General features: G+C 41.3%; 1 protein-coding gene across 29 annotated transcripts in view; it reads right to left on the bottom strand.

The window, feature by feature from the left end:
* Positions 1–21,530, bottom strand: part of nfixb (nuclear factor I/Xb) — a 186,231-nt gene that overhangs the window by 39,029 nt on the left and 125,672 nt on the right. For all 29 annotated transcript variants that reach the window (XM_044099276.1, XM_044099282.1, XM_044099279.1 and 26 more), the window contains 3 exons: positions 5,050–5,115; positions 2,334–2,408; positions 750–870 (listed from right to left, as the gene is read on the bottom strand). In XM_044099276.1, the coding sequence (XP_043955211.1) occupies positions 750–870; positions 2,334–2,408; positions 5,050–5,115 (262 nt within the window). The remainder of the gene's footprint in view (positions 1–749; positions 871–2,333; positions 2,409–5,049; positions 5,116–21,530) is intronic.

A 21,530-nucleotide genomic window follows, 5' to 3' on the forward strand; every position in this document is an offset into this window, starting at 1 on the left:
AAAATCTCAGAGTTAAAGGGGCAGTACTAAGTATAATTACCTTTGTGGAATTTTACGTCACGTTACAATGTTATTCCCTCATTAATAACAAACCTGGAGTGTTGATTTGGCAACCACGGGAGGTTGCCAAGCCTCCTGTGGCAACCATTTAGCTGTGAAAAACCTCCCAGGCTGAACTAGCTCCGCCTTCGAGGACGAAGCTCCTCCTGAGAGGCTCCGCCTCACAGAGCATCCCTCCCTCACTCAGCCTCTTCAGACTAGCCAGAAGCAATTAGCAAACATCTGGTGGAACTGTGCATTTGCTGAACTCATTAGGAGCTACTTCTCAAAGCAACGCTGATAAAAATGTTTTTAAATAGTTAATAGAGGAGCCATGTTGTAATGACTTTCTGAAGGTGGAGTTTCAGAAAGAGTGGCAGTTTTTAAAGAGACGGAGACCCAATTTCAAGGCATTAAATTACATAGTCAAATTTCTTTTAAGCTATATTTTTTATATACACCATTTTTATAACAACTGACGGTAACATTGTTGCTTGACTGTGCTATAAAATGGCACTATGTGCCTAGAAAATAAATAATACTGCCCCGTTAAGCAGCATGGATCTACAACCATGTTAGCCGCACTAACTAAACAAAATGTCGCCTCGGTGTTCATCATGTCTTTACCAGAAAATCTAGATAAAAAAATAAAACAAAAACATTTTGAGTGCTGCTCTTAGTGAGCAGGAGTGTTTTGCAGACGTCCGTACCTGGTGGAGGGGGTGGAGGTGATGGAACGGCGTCCCAGGGTGACCTGGTTGATGTTGTAGTAACCTGGGCTGTCGAGGTCAGCCAGAGAGAAGTTGGGGCCTGTCGCCGTGGCTACTGGAGCTGAAACATGCAAACACAGGAGTCCGTCACACACGTTCTAAACTTTATTCTAAAAAAGATATATTCAGGTAGGGCTTCATATGCACAAGCAAGCAGATGACCTTCTCTACAGCTTAGGGCTGTGGCTAATGATTATTAGCATTCTGCCGATTAATCGGATTAAAAATATTGCCATTTTCTGCAGATTTTTCATTTAACCACTTATGCTTATTTGACACAATATTAAAGATACAAATAAATGCAAATAAACACATAATTTAATTTCTTTTTTAATTTAAAGGAGACATTTTATTGAATAAAATGTAATAACAGCATTCCTTTAGTGAACACTTAATTATATACAGCAAAGGAAAAATCTCCAGCTAAAAAAATACTTCAAACATCGACATGTTTCCGTTTCACTCAACATCAATGCAGAGTAGGCCTGATCTGTTTATTATATGTTTGATCAAGTTGTTAATAATTGGATATCAAAAGGTGCTTAATAGAAGATCTTTTTTTGTTTTTACAGAATTTTAACCAAGTGAAGCTAAAACTACCACTTCAGGAATTCTGGGTAGAAATAAGCTTCTTTTTTTTATCTTCAATGGAAAATGTATTTATTTTTCTACAGCTTTGAGTTATTTACTACTTTGTGTCGTTCTGTCAGTAAAATGGCTTCTTCTGGAGTCTGTATCCTCCAGTTGACGATTACTTCAATAATCGATTGATGACAATGACTTAAATCAATCTGATTAATTGCTTCAGGCCTACTGCAGTTCAGAGAGATAAAATGTCTTCTGTAACTTTGCGCTTAAATGGAAGCCTGAGTTTATGGTTCAGTGAGGAGATTATGTGTAGTCAATATCTTCCCTGCTGTTAATAACAATAGGAAATAATTGATTTTAGATAAACACATATTTCTCTTCCCTCAATTAGTTTTTTTTTTTCCGTCTTTTGAAATGTCCCAAAAAATATTTTCAAGTCTTGCCACAGATTCCCAGTCATCTGGACTTTGACTGGACCATTTTGACACATGAATAAGCTTTGGTCCAAGCTATTTCATGGTAGGATTGTTATGGTTTTGCATCTTCTCTGTTACTTTTAGTTGTTGGGAACAGCTAAATAGCATTTTCTTTCCAAAATAAAAGCATACTTTTTTAGAGATACATAGTGCAGGAAAGATATTACCAGCTTGTAACCTCTCTGCAGAACTCCACCTTGAAAAGGTTGGAATTATTCCTTTAAAGAAACACATGTCCTCTCTGAATCACAAAGGCCGACGGTAAATATTTTTCTTACTCCGTCGATTCTCTAACAGTGTAGGATCATTTCTGGAGCTGCTTTATTTTGCAACCTGCTTTTCCTCAACTGCACCCAGTTCCCACACACAGGCTTTACATTAAGAGGCTGGACGTTTCGGGGCAGGTTCTGATCAGAAACAGAGACGGCGGCTGATAGCAGAAATCACAGCGATGACTCACTCTGCGACACGCGGACCAGCTCGGCCACGTTCCACACCCCTGAAGTCACGAAGCAGTCCTGGAAACTCAAGTGGCCTGCGTGAAAGACGGGAGAAACACGTGTGCATCGTCAGTGAGGCTCGTCTGCTGGATGCAAAAACACCAAACTTGGATGAAGTTTCAGGGACTTTGGAGACGACGGCGGGAGAAAAGGAAACGGCGGACAGGCTGATTTTTTTTCCTTCTTTTTTCTTTTGCTTTAACCCAATTCGGAAAAATGTGTTTTCTATAAAGTTAGAGGTTCCAACGTTCCTGAATGTTGACATTCTAACATGCAAATCTAATCAGGTCCAATAGGTGGGTATAATCTCCAAATGTACATCTATATGCTGCATGACACATTGTGTAATGACTTCTTCATGTACAATGTCTTCCAGAGCCCTTTTCATTTCAACCACAAACCCCAGCAGAGTTTCATACTATAGAACTTTGACTGAAAGTGATAAAGAAGCAACTAATGCCTTTAATTGTAGATATAACTAGAAATGTGGTTGTGAACATAAGGAGGAGCTGCAGCGGCCAATAGAGTCACTCTTTCACTGTCAATGTTGTAATTTATGAAACATTTATATTGCGTAGGAAACTCCAGATTTACTCATCAAAGTAATAAAGTTTTACATTGAGATAAGACATGATTGTTGCAAACTGAAACTGGTAACAATTCCAGTCAATACTGGTAATAAAATCCATGTAAAATATCTAGAATTTTCAGAAGTTCCTAGTTTCAGCACTTTATTCCAGAATTTTCATTCAATAATCTTGTTGAAATCTCACAAAAGAATTACAACAGAAGTACCAATATTGTTTTGTTCTAAATTTCTTGTCAAAGATTTGAAAACAATTTGCTCTTTCCACAAATATCAACACCCAATGGACGAAAAATGTATCCATCTTCTTTAATTTAAAAGATTTTTTTTGTTGTTGTTTCTGTTTTTTTATTTTATTTTATTTTAAACCTGAAAATAGACTCTTTAAAACTTTAACAATTAGTAGCGTCTCCCTTCGCACTGTCAAAGTTTCAAAAACTTTTATGCGTTTGTTTTGTTGAACGAGACACGAGTTTGGCTGATTCCTCTCCGCACTTTTACTAGGAACATCAGGGCGGCTGGAAAAGGCCCTGATACCTTAGAATGACGTCTAGGAAGATCAAAAGTTACTTCCTGCCCGAAATACATTCATTACTGATATATAGCATGTGACACAGTTGGTTGGTGCTCTATATAGATACTCCATTAACACACGTCATTATCAATATACATAGACTGGAAACCATATGCATCGTCTCTCTGCTCCTTTTGGTGTGTGAGGTAAGTCGTTTAGTTTCCTGCTGAAGTTCTGTCCAGTCCGACCCAGCTGGTCGTTTTAATCTAAGTCACAAAGTCTCAGCTGATTTTCCTCACACTTAAAAAAGTATTCATAACCTTCTACAGGCATCTGAGCCCCCCTCCTGCATGATCAGTTTCCTATTTTACCTATTTCCTACTGAAGAGAGCATTCCCACCACAGGACACCGCCATCATCTTTCTCCTGTTCATGTTTCACATTGGGGTTTTTGGATTCAGAGCGAAGTTAGTTTTTATCAACATTGTGTCACTTTGGTCTCATCTGCCTAGAGCAGCGCCGTCACAAATAGTAGAAAATGGAACAGAAAGTCAATGTAAATACAAAGCATAAAAAAAGTACAAGACAGGCCCAGAATTTCTACATTTTTGGGGTTGATTCTTTATTCATGTTGCAAGATTTGCTTTTGAGTCAAAGCACGTCAATATTTGTAGCTTTGGTTACTCCAAAATCAAGATGAATGCAAAAGCATTAGGACTGGGAGTCTAGATTTTGGCCCTAATTTTTTCAAGAAGATGTAAAAGATGAAAAAAGTGACAAATGCATCAACAACTTTTCTTGTCAGATTTGTCCCCGGGTTGTACATTGGATACCCGCGACTAGCACACCTTGATCCACATGCTTGCTCCATTGCCTGTGTGCCTTTAGGCAAACTGGACTGCTTATTCCTTCCTTCAACAAGTGCTTTCTTCGACCCTCTCTTCCGAAAAAACAAACTCCTTCCGCCTGAGGTGTGGATTTCTGCAGAATTTCCAAAGGCGCCTTGACTATTTAACGCTCTAAAGTTGTTCCAAACTCTAACCCTCATTGGTCTTTATGATTTTGTTTGTTCACTAAAATCTTCTAGCAATGATCATCACAAACTAGATTAAATCACAGGACTAATTCAGTGACTAATTTTCTTCTACATTTCACCCATCACTTCTTCAGCCCATCATGCGCTCCCTCCCCTCTTTTCATTTTCTATCCACTTCCTCCGTTCTCCTCTCCTCCCTCTCTCTCCCTCGCTACCTCGTCCACAGGTTAACCGCAGCAGGGGCAACGCATGAGGTCAGCGCTCGGCTCAGTGTCGACCATGTGGTTCCCATCTTCCAATAACGTCAGTGTGATTTATGAGCGGCCCACCGCAAGCCGAACCCGGCCCCCTCCACGGTACAGTACCGTCAACTTTCCTTGCCATAATAAACGCAGCCCCAAATCTGCCCGAACGCACTAACACACGGAGAGGACTGCGGGGTGGTAGTGGGGAGGAGTGTGAACATGTGCTCGCCTCTTTTCAGCATTAGAATAGTTTTGTCAAGATTGCTTGCGTGAGATTAAAGCACGGTACGCTTACCGTTTGCTGGGGGTTTGACGTCTGTGTCTCCTTGCTGGTTTGAACTGTCTGATTGTCCTGATTGTTCTGAAAAAGACAAAGAAAGAGAGAGAGAGAAAACGGGTTACTTCGTTGGTTGCTACCAAGGTTAAATGTTCTCTTTGAAGACTTTGATAAGAAATAGCTTAAAGCCAGAAGCAGACCTCCACCTGAGCTGAAATTCAGCACGAAGCCAAAAGATGCCAAAACAATGTCAGTCTCTCCTTCTGGACTCCGTCTAAGCGGAACAGAACTTTGAGTTTTTATAGAAGTGTTTTAGCGCAAGTTTCTCACGTTGTAGGGGAGAAAAAACACCTACGAAAATATAGACACACATTCTCGGTTTCGGTCCTGTGTAGGAGGGACGAAATGCTTAAAAAATGTGAGACGGTGTTTAGTTTTTTTACATGGACGTTGATGGATCTGTGGGGGGTTGTGGGTGGGTTTGACCTATGCCCTCAGCATTGGCCTCTTCCAAGAAATGCCGCGCACATTCTGGTTCTTGCTCAGAGCAGGGGTCAGCGACCTTTACAATCCTTACAGCCATTTATCCACTTGGACACAATAAATTTGTCTAGAGCCGTAAATTCTCCACAACCTGTTGAGCTTTATAGACACCTGCTAAATAAAATCTGTTTATTCCATTGTTACAGAAGCAAGATGTTCTGTGTAAAGCAATATATTTACCTTAATGTAAAATTATTAGGAGCCTTAAATGATAGTGGTTTTTGAACATTTTCTATTTGTAGAAAACAAAGAAAAGAGGATATACTTTGTTGCCTAATTACCTTTTTACCGTCGGCCATTTCGTTAGAAATCTGCTAAATTGACCTGTTGTCATTACTTATATACTTAAATGCTTATGGCTGTGATAATCTTCTTTATGGCTATTTGAGTTGACAAAAATATTTTTAAAATTTCCCTTTTTAGACCTGCCCAAATTAACAAAGATGTTAAACACCAGGCCTGGTTAGGATACTGGATCAGTCCCACTCACATTCAGGCATCAACAGACATCGTCCTATGGATGTTTAGACAACAATAATCTTGTCTTCTCCATCTCCGTTCAATGAAAATTTGCTTGGGAGAAGATCATTTTGAGTCAAAGTTATGAAAGTTATGTTTTCTGTTTGTGATTAGACACTCACTTTACCTTTATAATCTAAATAAGATTGAACATGGCTACATTCTGTGGCTCTGACAAACTTTTCCCACTACGTGAAAATGTAGTTGCGCTGTCGACTTGTGAAGCATGCATTTTTAAATTTTGTGTCTAACTTGGATCGAGTCTCATGTTTGAGTCGACCTCAGCGTCCATCGAGGCATGGAGGAGTGCATGAATTGCCTACTTCAGCAAGTTTTCCTTGGCCCCCGAGGGTTGCCATTCTTCCTCAGATGTGTAATGCAGCCTTGTTGAGTTTTATGGTCGTATCATATATGCTATTTAGGCCAATTATCCTGCAGCGCTTAGCTTTTAAGAGCGCCTTGAGCCAACACTTCTTAGGCAGAGCGTGACCTCCCTTCTAGCCAGCGTCAGGCCCCTCAATCTCAACATCTCCATAGCCTAAATCGGAGGCCTGATCTTGGGTGGCAGCAGCACATGCCAGCAAACTGCTGCCCCATTCAGGCCATCTGCCCGTTGCCAAAACTAAGAAAACAAAAGGAGACACAGAATCACTGCATCGTCCATTGGGCAAAAAAAAAGAAGGAGAATGGCTTGAGGATGGGGTTTCTTCTTCTTTCTTTTTTTCTAACACAAAACACTCCTGTTTCATTCTACGGTAGTAAGAGTCCAACTTCAAGTCTTTCTCTCACAGCATCTCTCAAAGTCGTTGTGTCTCTGATCCTGTGTCTCTCCTGCACTGTCGCTCCGTGGAATCCTGGCAGCCATTTTGGGGTTTGGCAGCCATTTTAGGTTTGGCGGTACCCGAGCATTCCTGCTAGCTGACGGCACACCCACACATACACACAAAAACACACGCAGACGCTTAGCTCGCTCTCTCTTGCACACAGCCCCAATGGTCTTAAAGATAAAAAGACCTACTGAGGATATGCAATGCTAATGGAGTAAGGATATAACCGCTGGGAAGTTTCTCTGCAGTCCGGTGAGAGTCCTATGCACTTACAGTCTGTCATAGATGGCAGTCAAGTTGAGCAGAGCAACCAGACCTACTTGAACAGGAGAAAGATGATGCTTCTCTCAGCAACGGAATCTGTTAAAACCTTTGAAACCCCAAGGCTCTCAAGCTATCGCCCCTACACTTTGTGACAGCTCCCAAGCCAAAATTCAGTGTCCAGTTGTCATGACAACTCAGATGGCACTGTACACTTAAAGTCCCTAATGACGAGTGGTTGTTGAAGCCTGTGTGTGCATATGTGTCACTGTTTGGCCTCGCAATTAGTCGAAATGGAGATAATATAGTTTTCTGGCACGAGCTCAACGTGTTGTTTTGTTTAAGATCTCTTGGCAGCAAGGAGACCAGGAGCTCTGTGTACTGCACTATCACAAGGCTGATTTTATTACTATTACTATGCGAGTTGTTTTCCATTTGAGGGTCTTAAAACTGCTCGTGGTGTAAATCAAAGATCCTAACACGGCTCTATGAACCTTTCTGCCTCCCTTGGCAACCTGAAGACTACATGTGCTTAAGGGGGGATTGTAAGACAAACGTATATATTAGCTGATGTTTGAGAAATGTTGTATCACAGTTTGAGTCTTTCTCTTGGTTCTTCCAACGATGCAAATCACTTACCGTTGGAATATTCAAAACTTGAATTTAGTCAATGGGCTTTAAAGCTTCCTGGATCTAAGAAGAACAGAATTGCTTGACCCAGTCTCAATTGACTATTGTCTCATTTCCGATGAGAAGTACAGCACGGGTAATTGCGGTTTGTTACCCAACCGTTCAATTTTAAGTCCATAGGACTGTGGTACGGTACAGCAATAGAACTATAAATGTCACACAACACAGTCCATTGACTGAGGGACAAAAAACATCACCACTTGGGACAAGTACGAGACGTACTAGTGTGTCACTTATGTTGTACTTGAGAAAGTCCAACTGGCGATGGAAAGGCTCTCCTGCGTACACCAAACCATAAAATAGTGTACCAAACTGCGCCGACCCATGCTGTACCGTTCAATGGAAATGAGGCATATGGTAATTAAATCACCTGGAGGGTTTTACGACAGTAATGAGACCCAGATATGTAACTTAAACTGTTATGTTGCAGGATAAAATATGAGTCCTAGTTCACTTCAATACTATAGAAGAGTGCTACCTGATTTGGGACCATGTACTGAATCTATTCAGAAGACCTATAAGGAGGACAATTTTAGTAAATGTGTTTTCTTTACAAGAGAAAATATATCTGTGACACTTCAATCAAAATGTTACAGTATTACAGCACCTATTGTCCAACCAATCTTTAGAGCTATTTTCTTTAAATCAACTTTTTTTGGACATAATGAGCAAGTCAACACCACAAGTCTTCAGTTGAGTATGTGTAAACTTCTAAAGTTTTGTAAGGGTTTTGAAGATAAAAATGGGAGGGGAAGTACTGTTGGATTGTAGGAATGATGTACTGTTCAAGACAGCTTTAAACCTGCGGGGAGCAACACACAGTTCCTGAGTTGTATTTTTTCCAAGTTAGTAGTGACATTGCTACAACATGCTTTCCAAAAGTCATTTTCTGTTCTTTTAGTTGGACCTTGACCAGGTCCAACTAAAAGAACAGTTGGATCTAGACTGGTTGGAGGATTTCCAGAGAAATCACCCTATTCTGGCTGAACCCCACCTCCACCTGTTGACTGCTGGATAAAGTGGGAAAGTAGATAAATGGATGATTGGACAGACCAACGAGTTAATCCTTACATCTTACATGGTCAGAGAAAATCTAAATTTTCTCTGTGAAAACTCTGGAGCAGTCATACCCAAAAGGACAAAGATCACAAAAGCGGTTCAGAGACTATGAGAATAAGGATAGGGTTGGTTTGACAGAGTGGGAAGTTAGGAATAGGATATGATGTAGGCAACTGTGTTGAAGCTCAGGAGTGTGTGGTTGTATAATTAGTTTTATTTCTGTTGATATTTATAAATTTAATATGCACAAAGCTGATTTTCTCTTGCCGCAAGATCTCACAAATAAAACTGATATTTCTTAAAGGCCGTCTCCCAAAACTCAAGTGGCAATTTGTGACTTTATCAGGAGAGTGTAAGATACTGTTACTGGGTTCACATACAAAAGTGAGAGATATGAGCTTGACACCTTGTAGCTGTCTTTGTGGAACTTTTCTTTATATAAAAAAGTAGATTTTTAGTTTTCCATAAAAAAAATATTGCTAAATTCCTGTACTCATGAACCTATTAATGTCATTTTCTTTAACTTTTTATAAGCCAGTGCCAGGGTCCCAGTGTATTATAAGCCTGGCGGGCCACCAGGCTAAGCACTGCTTATTTATTTAAGTCTATTAAAATGTTTGCATTTTTTAAGACTTCATAGTTGGTGTTCAGGTGCTCATGTTCCAATTTTTTTAATAACATGATTATCAAGTGATATTTTCAAATTTACTGTCAACTTAAAAAAAAAAATTAACTCCAAAACACAACGAGGTGCTGGATGAATGACTGCCCCAGCACCCAACCACCAGGCTTAGCACATTTTCTGGGGGAAACCTTGCAGTCATATTTTGCCAAAATGTAGAAAATAAGCATTTATTTTACGATTACTATAATCTGATTACAATCATAGCTAAGAAAAAAGAAAATGAAATAAGCCTTTCACTGTCTGACTGACTGCATATTCATGGTTCAACGTTGGTGGATATCTATAAAATGTGGCTCAAAATTATTCCCAGAAAACCTGTCTATTCGCACAATTTACTGTAGAGCATAAAAGAAAAATTCAAAACAAAATGCATCTTGGGAAGCTGTTATCCCTAGCTTGCTTCATACCTGACTAATTGGTATGCTGAGGGTCATTATCCATTTGGAAGCCCATTTTCCTCAACCTTCAATGTCATGGCTGATATATGGAGATGCTGCTTCAATATTTCAGCAATAATATTCTTTTTTTTTTATGCCATCAATGTTACCCAATCTCCCCCACAAAATGATATCCCACAGATGAATGTGGCTTCTTCAGACATCTGCAAATCATAACCAAGGGTGAACCAGACTTGCGGATGTTCACAATTCTCTAAACTACATCCACAGCTCTGCCTCCACTTAATCAGGATTTTAAGGTTGAACCTGTCAAAAGCTTAAAAAGCCATGACCTCACCATTTGTGCTTTTTTCAAATTGTTCAATGATCTAAATGTATGTAAACTCCTGTCTGTTTGAGCTTACTCCTTTTTTCTTCTTCCTACTTCCATATGCATATGAAATATTTTCTGTTAGTCCTTGGCACAGATACAAATAAATAAACATATATTGTGGCAGAGCTCAAAAGGTGCCGATACGGCAGTAATTGTGAGCATGGAGCATGACGGTTCCAATAAACGGAGATGCTTCACTCTCAGGGCAAACAATAGAGAAGCTGTGTATTATTATATTATTATATATGCTCTATAGACCACCTGCTGGAAGAAATCACTGCCAGCAGGCCACAATCCCCACAAGCCCCTTTGTGCGCGCCCACACCGACAGTGCACGCCTGACACTGGCTAAGACGTGTGTAACCGCGTTTATTTAACGTTCAAGTGCTCGCGCTGAGCACACACGCACACACACACGCACACGCACGCATACACACACACCCACACAAAATGTTCAAATACAGATGATTCACCCTTATCTCCTGCACACAGTCGCCCCAAAGCCCCCTGCACATGCCCCACCAGAGATAACGCACCACACACGCCATCAAATACACTTACTCAGTCTCTCTAGTTACACACACATACACAATGCGAGTTCATTTCAGTGCCTGGTCAATATACTATACAGCAACTACAGATATACTCCAGGACTGTGCACACATTTATCACACTGAGGTTGCGGACAGAGGCTAATAACTCACACCCAGGGATAATGTACACACACTCAAAAGTCAAAAGTTACGCAATCGCTGCGCTCTCAGCTAACGCACGTGCGCAACAGGACGCTCAAACGAATCCGCGTTTACACTGGCGTCAATCATTGTGAGACACTTCAATGTAAAAATCACACACACGCTCAGAGCGCCACCGGCGAGCTAATGGAACTTTTTGCCGCCTGTGTGTGCGCGCGTGCTCACGTATGAGAGCGCAAAGTACAAGTTTTGCTAATTTACCGAGCAGTCTGGAGTGTTTGTTTGGGCATCGCAAGGCGAGCAAACAGGCAGCGTGTAATTTAAGGTGAACAAAGACGGAGGGGCTTCTGCAGACTGTTGACAGCCTATAAAAATCCCCTTTCCCCATTGTAGGACGATTTAACTATAGCAGCTTTTGATGCGGAACTTTACAGCAGAAATGACCGAAGCAGTGTTTTTCACAACTGGCTAATGCTAGCGTCGATCACAATCATTCCGTTCAGCCAGAATCTACTTTATTTTCCTGTAATTCACTTGGGGCCTTTGGTAAAATGACTCCCCCTGCCCCTACTCAGATTAATGCAACAACAACAACAACAAAAAAGTCTGAGAGACGATATTTTTAGCAAGGACAGAAGGTGCATAAAATACATGGAGCAGCTGTCCAGATGTAGCAAAAACATCTATGAGTCATGCGTGCATTTCTATCAGTGTGTGTTTGTGTGTGATGGCAGATGAACGACAGAGAGGGATCGGTCTGTTTAATAGATTGCTTCAGTTTAATGAAGTAGATGACTTACGGATTTAAATATTGTTTAGGGAGTAATAAATTGAGAAGAGGTAAACACGCAGAGATCAACAAACAGTAATTAGCTGGGAAACTACAATGAATTTCAACGGTTTTCTCAAAGCTGAAAACAGTCTGAAGCAAAGAGAATGGACCATAAGACATTATTGTGGGTTTTTATTTAAGAAATGTAACGCTTTCTCAATTTGGAAGATCTAATGTTTGTCACCAACATCAAGCACAAAATCAAATATGGCTCCTGCTTGCACACAACTTTGTGAATTTTGAATGAATAAATAAAGATGTGGTTGAGGTATTCATGACGGTTAGGGAAGACAACAGCCTGTTGAAATCTACAAAATACTTAAGATGCCTTCTAAATATTCTTATAACTGTTTCAACTATTTTAATAGTCCAAAACCAACTATACCTTAATGTGAAAAACATGCTCATAGAAATTAGTGAATTTTCCACAAATAATTTGGAGTTAAGTTCAGCAAAAAAAATCTGCGGATAAGTGAATCTGAAGTGCCAACATCTACCGTAAAAGTAAACAGCACTCTTCGGTGTGGAAGTCGTTAATATGTGAAGAAAATTCATTTTCCCCCATAGAATATCAGCAGGTCATTTTCTAGGTTTACAGTTTGATTGTTTTATAGGAAGAGTATCAGACTTTTCAATAAAGTCTGATAAGGAGGGAGAATGAGTAACTGAGCAAAGAGGGAAACTTTAAAATATTTATGCTCTGTATTTCTTAAAAACGAGTACCAGTGTCGGGCTTCTGTTGGAGATCTAACTTATTGTTTTAATTTTCTGCTGTTTGTTTGGCGCCACCCTTGGGATGGGAGGAGTAACAATCCTGTCTTCATTCATCATCTAAGCAGTCACAAACATCTGGGATCTAGCGAGCAGGAGCAGAAATTTTTTTTACATCACATCTGTTGAGGTATGAATCGGTTTTTATACGACAGAAATAACTCATCCAACAGTGACCTGAAGTTTTACGATGTAGTTGTTAAAGAAATCTATGCTAGATGGACACAAATTTGGCCTCACTGTTGCTTCTGAATATGACACGAACATGACCTCTGAGGTAAATAAAATCTACAAAAGCCACTCTGGTCAAAATTAATGCAGTTTTTTTGATGTTTAAACACAGTAGCAATATGTGCTGTTTCTGAACTACAAGCTCATTTGTCCATAAGCTTAATCAAGAACAAATTTACAAATGCACTCAATATTTTCCCTGCATTTCTCACCAGTTTATAGTTGGAATATGAGGGGTTGGTGATTTATTGCAGCTTCCTGGCTTGGCATAAGTCTCATGGGGGCAGGCATTTTGAAATAGAAACCAACTTCAATCGAAACAGGACGAACACATGCGAATGGCTTTTCAAAATTAGAGTTTTAGGGCTTCAAAAGTCTTTCATGTTTCTATTTTATGTAGGATGCCAACAACCCAGAAGTTTTGTAAAAAAAGAAAGAAAGAAAAGGAATGTGTACATCTTGCACAGATTTGATGGGTAATATACTAGTAGCCTCCAGCTGGTGACCCTTTGGACTCGCGCTGTGTCTCCACCCTCCGTCTGTGGTGTCATTTAAGGATAGCTCCTCCAGACACGGTTCAGTTCACAGTCAAATGATAGGGGGCCTCTTCCAGTGACTGCTCTAGAGGTCAGCATACAGATCTACCACTGTTCTCCCTCTCCTTCATCTCCACCTCGCTGCTGACTCAAGAGCTGTAACCTTCAGCTTTGTCACCTGCTTTTGCCTTCTCCTCTTCCTCCATCTCTTCTGTTTCTTGTATGAAAAGCGGCATTCAGGTCCAACCCTGCCATTCCTTGTGCCGTATGTGGGAACCGTTGACTTCAGGCTCAGGGTTAAAGTGGGAATGCAACTGAGGTGTTACATTCATCTCCATCCAGTCATCATTGGAGAGACATAAAAATAGGCATGGTATAAACTCCAGTAAGCAAATATTTGTTGTTACAAAATGTTACAAAACGCAACATTTGTAACATTTTCAACTGCTGTGATTCACTTTCATTTTGTCAAATAAAACAAAGTCCCTGGAAAATTCTGTTTCCCCTCCTCCCCTGTGGTGGCGCTGTATCAAGAGCCACTGAAGGAAACGACACAAATGCCTGGGAAAAAACAGAGCACAACTTCATTCTTCATGAAATGTAAACAAAAACTGTGGCAACAGATTTTAAAGGTTGTAAGATTTCTATTTTGTCTTTGGCAAAAGGCCATGATCCATTTCTCCTGCTAGCGCTAGAAGCAAATAATTGTTTTGGTTTTCTTTACCCAGAATACACTGCCCTATAGTCTGCTTCCTGCTTTTGGAGAACTCTCCTGTCTACTTGACATTCACATATGGGAAGACCTTATTCTATTCTCCCTTCAAACTAAAAACTACAATCACTTTCTCTTGCACTGAAAAAACTTCACACCATAGGAACAATGAGGCAGAAAACTTTAACATTTGCAAAATTGTAATCTCTCTAAAATCTCATGCCTTGAAATACTACAGATCATGAGTAAAGTCACACTACATCTTTTGATCTCAGACAGGTGTTCAGCAGAAAGGACCCAGCACTTTCTGAGTAGTGCTGGGTCTTTATCAGCACTCACACACACACGTTCTGATAAGTGTATGTGTGAGTTTAAGTGTACATAAGGATCTCTTCCTTCCACCCTCACCTCCACCCATCCAGCAGCCTGTGGATAAGGAAACCAAACAGCCTCCCCAATTGGGTTTCGCTTAAGAGGTTTATCGGTATGTTGCTAAACATTATGACCTTTTTTTTCATCTTTAATGCGCTTAAAATGTTCCTAACCCTCCTAATCCCCATGGCTATCCCACACAGATGTTCACCCGGCTCTTTTACTGGACTTTATTTCAAGCTCTTCCTCCCTACCCCCCTGTGTTTAGCAATTCTTTTTCAGAAAACTAAATCTGATTATTCAGCCACCTAGCTCCTCCCTTTTCAATCTTCTACTAGTAAATCTTGATGAGAGGCCTGGTCTTTAAGTCACAGGGGGTCCTTATTGAATGCTGTAGCTCTAAAACTCTGGTGTGTCTGCGTGCGATTGTGTGTACTTATACATTACATATAGAGGACTATATTCACCAATAAAAGGAGGTCATTTATGGAAAGCGAGGACATTTTCCATATTTTTTTCAGAGTTCTACTGCGCTCTACTAGCTAGGTGAAACGGTATGATGTGAATGTTTTGGTAATAGTTGGGCAAAATGTCTGAAACATTGACCAGCATATTTGATGTGTATTGATGTTTTATAATGTGAAGCACTTTGAACTGCCTAGCTGCTGAAATGTGCTAGACAAATAAACTTGACTGATTAATTGGGCTTGGTTATAAAAAAAAACAGAAATGAAATCAGTGCAAAGTCCTTACAAAGATGGAGAGACATAACACATACACAAACATCCTTGTAATTCTAAGATCTAAGTTTGAGAACTTCCATTTATTTTAATTACTGCATGTATTCCCAATTCAGAGTCTTACCCTACACATAACCTAAACTCAATTCATACCTTAATCCTACACGTAACCCAAAAACAGAATTTCTCCTTTGGTCCCCACAGAAACACTGTGTCCCAACAACATATGTGTTAGCAACATTGTCCTTACAATGTCATAAATACAAGAGTGTGTGTGGTGATGGTGTGTGACCACTTCTGTTCCAGTGGCTCTGGATGTTTCATGGGAATTTGTGTCATTAGATAATGCCCAGTTAAGTGTAACAAGATAATAACAGGGACGGGGAGACCATTGTGGTTATTCCTGCTGAGCTAGTTGGACATCTGGAACAGCCACTTAAGCCTCTACACACTGAGTCATCCTCTGTGGTAGTATACGGTGCTGTAGAACTGTGCTTGAGAGACTGTGTTTTGGAACTTTCATTAAGATGATTCAACTCTATTTTTGAATAATTTTCCACACAGGATCGGATCTTTCTGTGCAAAGTCTGCTTGTTTTCACCGTGCATGCCTGGCTTGTGCTCCGTTTTCCCCTCACAGTCAAAACAAACATGTTTGGGTATTCATCAAAATTCTAAGTTAACCCCAATGATGTGGTCAACATCACCATGTCGGTGACTGTTACTCTCTGTGTCGACTCTGTGGTGGCGCAGAGACCAATCCAGCATCTACCAAAGATTCTAGACTACAGATCTCTGCAGAGAGGCACCGACGACTGTTTTCAGTAGGGGTATGATGGCAAAGTAAAATTACGTACTTCGATTTCAAAGTCAGAGTTCATTAAGTTTTTAGTTTGCATCAGTAACGACACCACTTGAAAATAGTCACTGTTGTTATTTAGGATTTTTTAAATAAGACTCTTGAGACATTCGAGAATTAAAAATAAAAAGTTCAAATCATTTTGGAGTTGTTTTGATATTTAGATCTCACACCCCATATGCATGAACATTTTCAGGTGGAGTCGTCTAAAATCCTCTCAAACGGGAAAACTGACTGTTAGCTTCAAACCATTGCTTTCTACATATTTGCAGGAAAATACATATTTCTACAACAGGTAAAAGACCAATTACTAGGGATGCACAGATAAATTGGCCTCGATGTCCTTCAGTTTGGAAGATTGGAGATCAGTCGATACTCATACGAGTAACCGATCTTGTCTACCTGCACAGTTAACACTAGTCAAACCACTGTTGTCAATTTAGCAACCTCATCTTGGACAATTGGAATTGGCAGGTCAGGCTTTTTTTGATCGGCAAGAAAACTGATTGGTGCACTCCTACTTATCACTGGTAGGAATATCACAGGACATTACATCAAAAGATTCAAACTTTCGCTTTGTAGCCTTTCACCTGCATATCCAGGACCCACAATATTGCAACAGTACATGCTTGACACACCAAAGTCCAGTGATTGTGAGGCAGATATCTCCTTACGCAGATAATTTGGCATTACAGGTTAGTACAAGGAGACGTACTGCTTAATCAAACTTTTCACAAAAGTACTTAAAGACAAATTGAGAAGGCCCTTAAAAGATACAAATTACAAAATCAACATCTGATGAAAAAAATAGAAAGATGGGGAACATGTTTGATCGTTTATAACGGTTAAGTTTCTAACAAAAGACTCCCAGAGTTCCACTGTTGATGACTGGAGCGGTGGTCCATTTCCCCTTACTGCAAAGCGCCTCATTTTTCCTCCCAAACTGACGCCAACTCTCAGAAATGGAAGGAATAACACCAAGGCTTTTCTTTTTTAAAATGGATTTTCCTTTCAGCTATTTTTGGCGCCTTCCTGGGAAGTTTATTTGGCTTCCCTCTCCACACCCTACCTATTAAAACCGGCAGCTCCAGAAAAACCTGGCACTTTCTCCGACACGGTGGCGGCGGCAGCCCTCAACAACGAGGCAGTTACGGGCGAGCGGACCCTCGTGGTTTCTCTTCTTTTCCTCCCCTCCCTCTTTTTGTTTTTCCCCCTCGGATGCGCTTGAACGCTTTTCCGCGTACCCGTAAACCAATCCTTGTGCCCACATTCGGCAGTAGAAACGCGACAATGGCGCATTTCGGCGTCGCACCGTGAATGTCTGGCATGTAACTCCATATGACAGCCCAGCACGGAGCGACGAGATTAATTGTGAAATGTGTTTCTGTGCTAGTAGTCCTGAAGTGTGAACGTGTGGGTGCCTGTCTATAAATACATCACTCAGTCGGCCGTGGATGTGTGATTGTGAATTATATATATTTATATATGTGTGTATATGTTTCTGATCATCTCTTTGAAAAAATGTTTCTGGAGAGCACATGTTGAGCCCCAGTTGGAGATAAGTGTGTAAACATCTGTGACTGACAGACTGAGGAGCGCAGTGTGGGAGGGAGTACGGTGTTTTATTAAAACACATAAGCATGTGCAGCATCTATAGTGGTCTGTGGGAGTATCTGCATGTGTAGTCCCACCCACATTCCCCTCCACCCCCACCAATTCTCCTAAATTCGGTCTATATGTGGGAAAGTTCAGTAAATTGAGAGAGATAAATCTGCGTTGGATCCACATCTGTGTTTGCGTGTTGGTGTGTGTGTGTGTGTGTGTGTGTGCTGCGTGGCAAACTGGCCCAAGCCCTGTGCCAGCAAGGAGCAGGTGTGGGGAGCCAGCCCTGCATTGCCCGTTGCCCATCTGCGTGGCCGTCTGTGTGCCGCCTGCGCCCTATCCGTGCCAACGCTGCACAGAGCCGGGGAGCCAAGGGGTGAGAAGGGGTGAGAGGATGGGGGAGGGGGGCGGCTAAAGGGAATAAACCATGGGAGAGACTGGAGGGCAGGGGGTAGAAAGATGGAGGTGCTGGCTGGCTGCCCATGCGTACCCAGCAACCCCGCCTCTCTCCCTCTGCCCTCTTTCTTTTATCTCTAGCTATGCTGATGAGCTGGGATGTTCAGGAGGTTTGGGAGGGGGGTAAGAGGGGTTCTCGGGGTACAACCGAGAAAAAACTTTCAAAGCTTCGACTGCTTATTTATTAGAAAGCATTACTAGGATTTGAAATTCCCTTTTTGCATGTTTGATCTAAAACGAATGCTCACGAGGAGGTGCTGTTCTTCCTTTTGGCCTGCAGGTGTCACTTTTTGGCAGCCAGAACCGTGGGGAGGTACTGGGGACTATCACAGCGGCAACACATGCTAAAGAAATCTGCCTCTCATTGGGGGGAAAAAAGATTTCAGCAAGGGGATTCAACCAGAAGGGAAGGAAAGTGGAAAATTTTAAGATCTTTGAATTCCAGCAGAAACCTTCACCGTTGATGCTTCCATTGAGTTTTATGCTAACGTATAGAGCTGTGGATGAAAGAGCCACCCAGCTGTACTCCTGTGTTGTTGTTGTATACGTTCATAAATGTGTGTATGTCTGTGTGTGTGTGTCTGAGCAGCAGGGTCCGGGCACAAGTGGGAATTTAGTGGATCATGTGATGCCACTCTCTGCCAGGGAATCTAGGGGGGTGGAGGAGATTGGGACACACAAGTGCGAGGAGGAGGTGGGGAGATGGATGCACAGGCCAAAATAAAAGGAAGGGAGGAGAGAAGTTAAGACAAGACAAGAAAAAAAGGACTTGAATGAAAGAGAGGAAAGGGGGGTGGGATAAAGTGGAGATGACTGTGCGGGGGTGTTTGTGAGAGCTGTGGGAACGTTTTGCCTCGCCGAGAAAGACGTGAGCGGAGATAATAAAAGGAGAAACGACAGACAGAGAGAAAGTTGTTGGCAGAGCAGAAGAGGGCACAAAAGGGGGCACCAGGCAGGGAGCGGACATGATCAAAAACCCCCACCCTGCCGGGAAGGGGAAGGCTAAAAGAAGCAAACACACGTCACGGCCATGGCCACCGCCGGGCAGTGCCATCGCTCCGCCAAAAGGTCAATAGTGCAAAACTAGCCTCCCTGTAAATCCAAAATGATTTCTCACTTGTCTTCTGAACGCACCTTCACTCGGCTGAGACCTCCTTCTGATCTGCCACTCTTACCTCAGATCCTGGATGTGTGAGAGGCAGCATGTGTACTAGAAGGAGAAAGCGTGACCTTATGAACTGCTGACTTGGCACTTTATGCTCATCCCCCATTGTGCCAGAATCCTTGAGGATGAAGTCAGTGAAGCCACGCTGGAAACAGTTCAGACAGCTTAAGAAAGAAGCCATGCCAGACAAGCCAGATGACCTGGATGTCCACAAAGAGACCGGCATGACTTACTGCAAACTGACCGAAAGATGTGACCAATATCAATGACCTGTCCGAAGTGTTGTAGGGTTGGGTTAGGGTTGTAAGATAGATATAAAACGTGTCAAAACGTGACCTTATGTTTCTTATGTTAAATCCACAACTGTAATGCATTTAGCAAGGGAAAATGACACAACCTTTCTTCTCCCAGGATTTCTCTGTTGTCACATCCATCCTGACCAGCATCCCTGACCCAGCCGAAGAAAAACCTCCCCACAGCAAGTGTTTTTGGCTAGTTTTTAGTGAAAATCCATTTGTACACTTGAAATAAGACAAAACTAGCCTACAAGGAACTTTTCTGTGAAATGTAGATGCCTGTTTAAAGACAATAATACTTGAATAATGATAAAAATGACTTTTTTCACTGGCAGATTATTCACTTATGACAAAACATTTAAAATAATCTGCCAGCAGAACTAGATTTTATTAATTAATACTCATGAATTATTGACTTAAAACAAGCTCCTATGCCTTGACGATGGGTTTATTGTAAGTTGGTCTTGTCTTAGCTTCCATATGCAGTACTTAACTGGACGTGTGAAGCGACTGCAGTCTGACCGGTCACGTTGTATTTTGTCCGATGTTCAGACATTGAAGTGAGACATCTGTCAGTGCACCAGAAGAAGCCAGAGTGGACGCAAATAATCACTGGAAATTATGACTTTATAAATAAAGCGCACCATGCCACAATCCAACCACTCTTGGCTCCAGCTATGCGTCCAAACTAACGTCTCCACCAAAGCTACAGTCAATTCTCCACAAATGGCCGTTGCAATCAGTTGTGCTTTCTTTTTATCAGCATCCTTTGTGTTATGATCTTGTGACAATCCTGTTGGCTCCCGTTTGTGAAGAACTTGAAGCTCAATCCATAGACGGCGGTGTCCATTATTACATCTGAAAACGGTGCGATGCTGTGCGACGTCTACGTTCTTCTTCTGTGACTTGGGGTGGTAAGTCGTCCACGCAGAAGTTGATTAGTATGAATAACAACTCCAGAAAAAAAGAAAAAAGAAAAATCGAAATACTGCATCAAGACCAATAATTTTTCTGTAGATGGATCCTCCCACCTGAGCTGTGGAGTTCTGCAGCTCCTCCAAAGTAACCTTGGGACTCCCGGCTGCTTCACTGATAACTCCTCTACTGCTCAGATGATACTTTTGCCATATTAAGATGATGGCCTGAACAGAAAGCTCTGTGAGACGCTTAAAACTCGGGTTGCTGCCTTAAATTTCTGTCTGCTGTGTTCCTGGGTCTTCATGATGCCATTTATTCACTAATGTTCTCTAACAAGAGCAGCTGGATTTATAGAGGGATCAAATCCTTCACAGGTGGATTTTATTTACTAATTGGGTGGCTTCTAAAGCCACCTGGATGTGTTAGATTTTATTATGGTTTATCAGCGTAAAGTGGGGTGAAATACATTGCATGTATTAGTATTAGTAAACCCATTGAAAAGTTTGGTTGTAAAATGACAAAATGGGAAAAATTACATTAGTATTTTCTATGATAATACAGTTTACCACCATTTGTTGACACAGATAGACTCTGCTAAGACTTTGATATCTTTGGACAGAGCAAGACAACTCTATTATTGTCCCACCTTTGATGAAACAGATTCATTTTTAGAACTAACCAAAACCAATTTCAAAAGTCATAAACCAAGTTCCATCCCCGAAAGGCCACGCAAATGATAATTTACTGACATTTAACCAACCTAACTGCGACGCCTGAGCAGTGGAACATTACAATCTCGCCTTGAGGCCAGTCTTCAGTCTTTTAAACCTCACATAAAGGACATTCCGCTAACACTCCAATACGAGAAGAATAGAGTAGGATCGAAAATGACCAGATGATTTACACAAACAGGCCCTCAGTCTGATGTAGCGCAGGCCAGAAAACATTGAAGCTTTTTTT

This window comes from Gambusia affinis, linkage group LG19, assembly GCF_019740435.1.
Source record: "Gambusia affinis linkage group LG19, SWU_Gaff_1.0, whole genome shotgun sequence".
NCBI lineage: Eukaryota > Metazoa > Chordata > Actinopteri > Cyprinodontiformes > Poeciliidae > Gambusia > Gambusia affinis.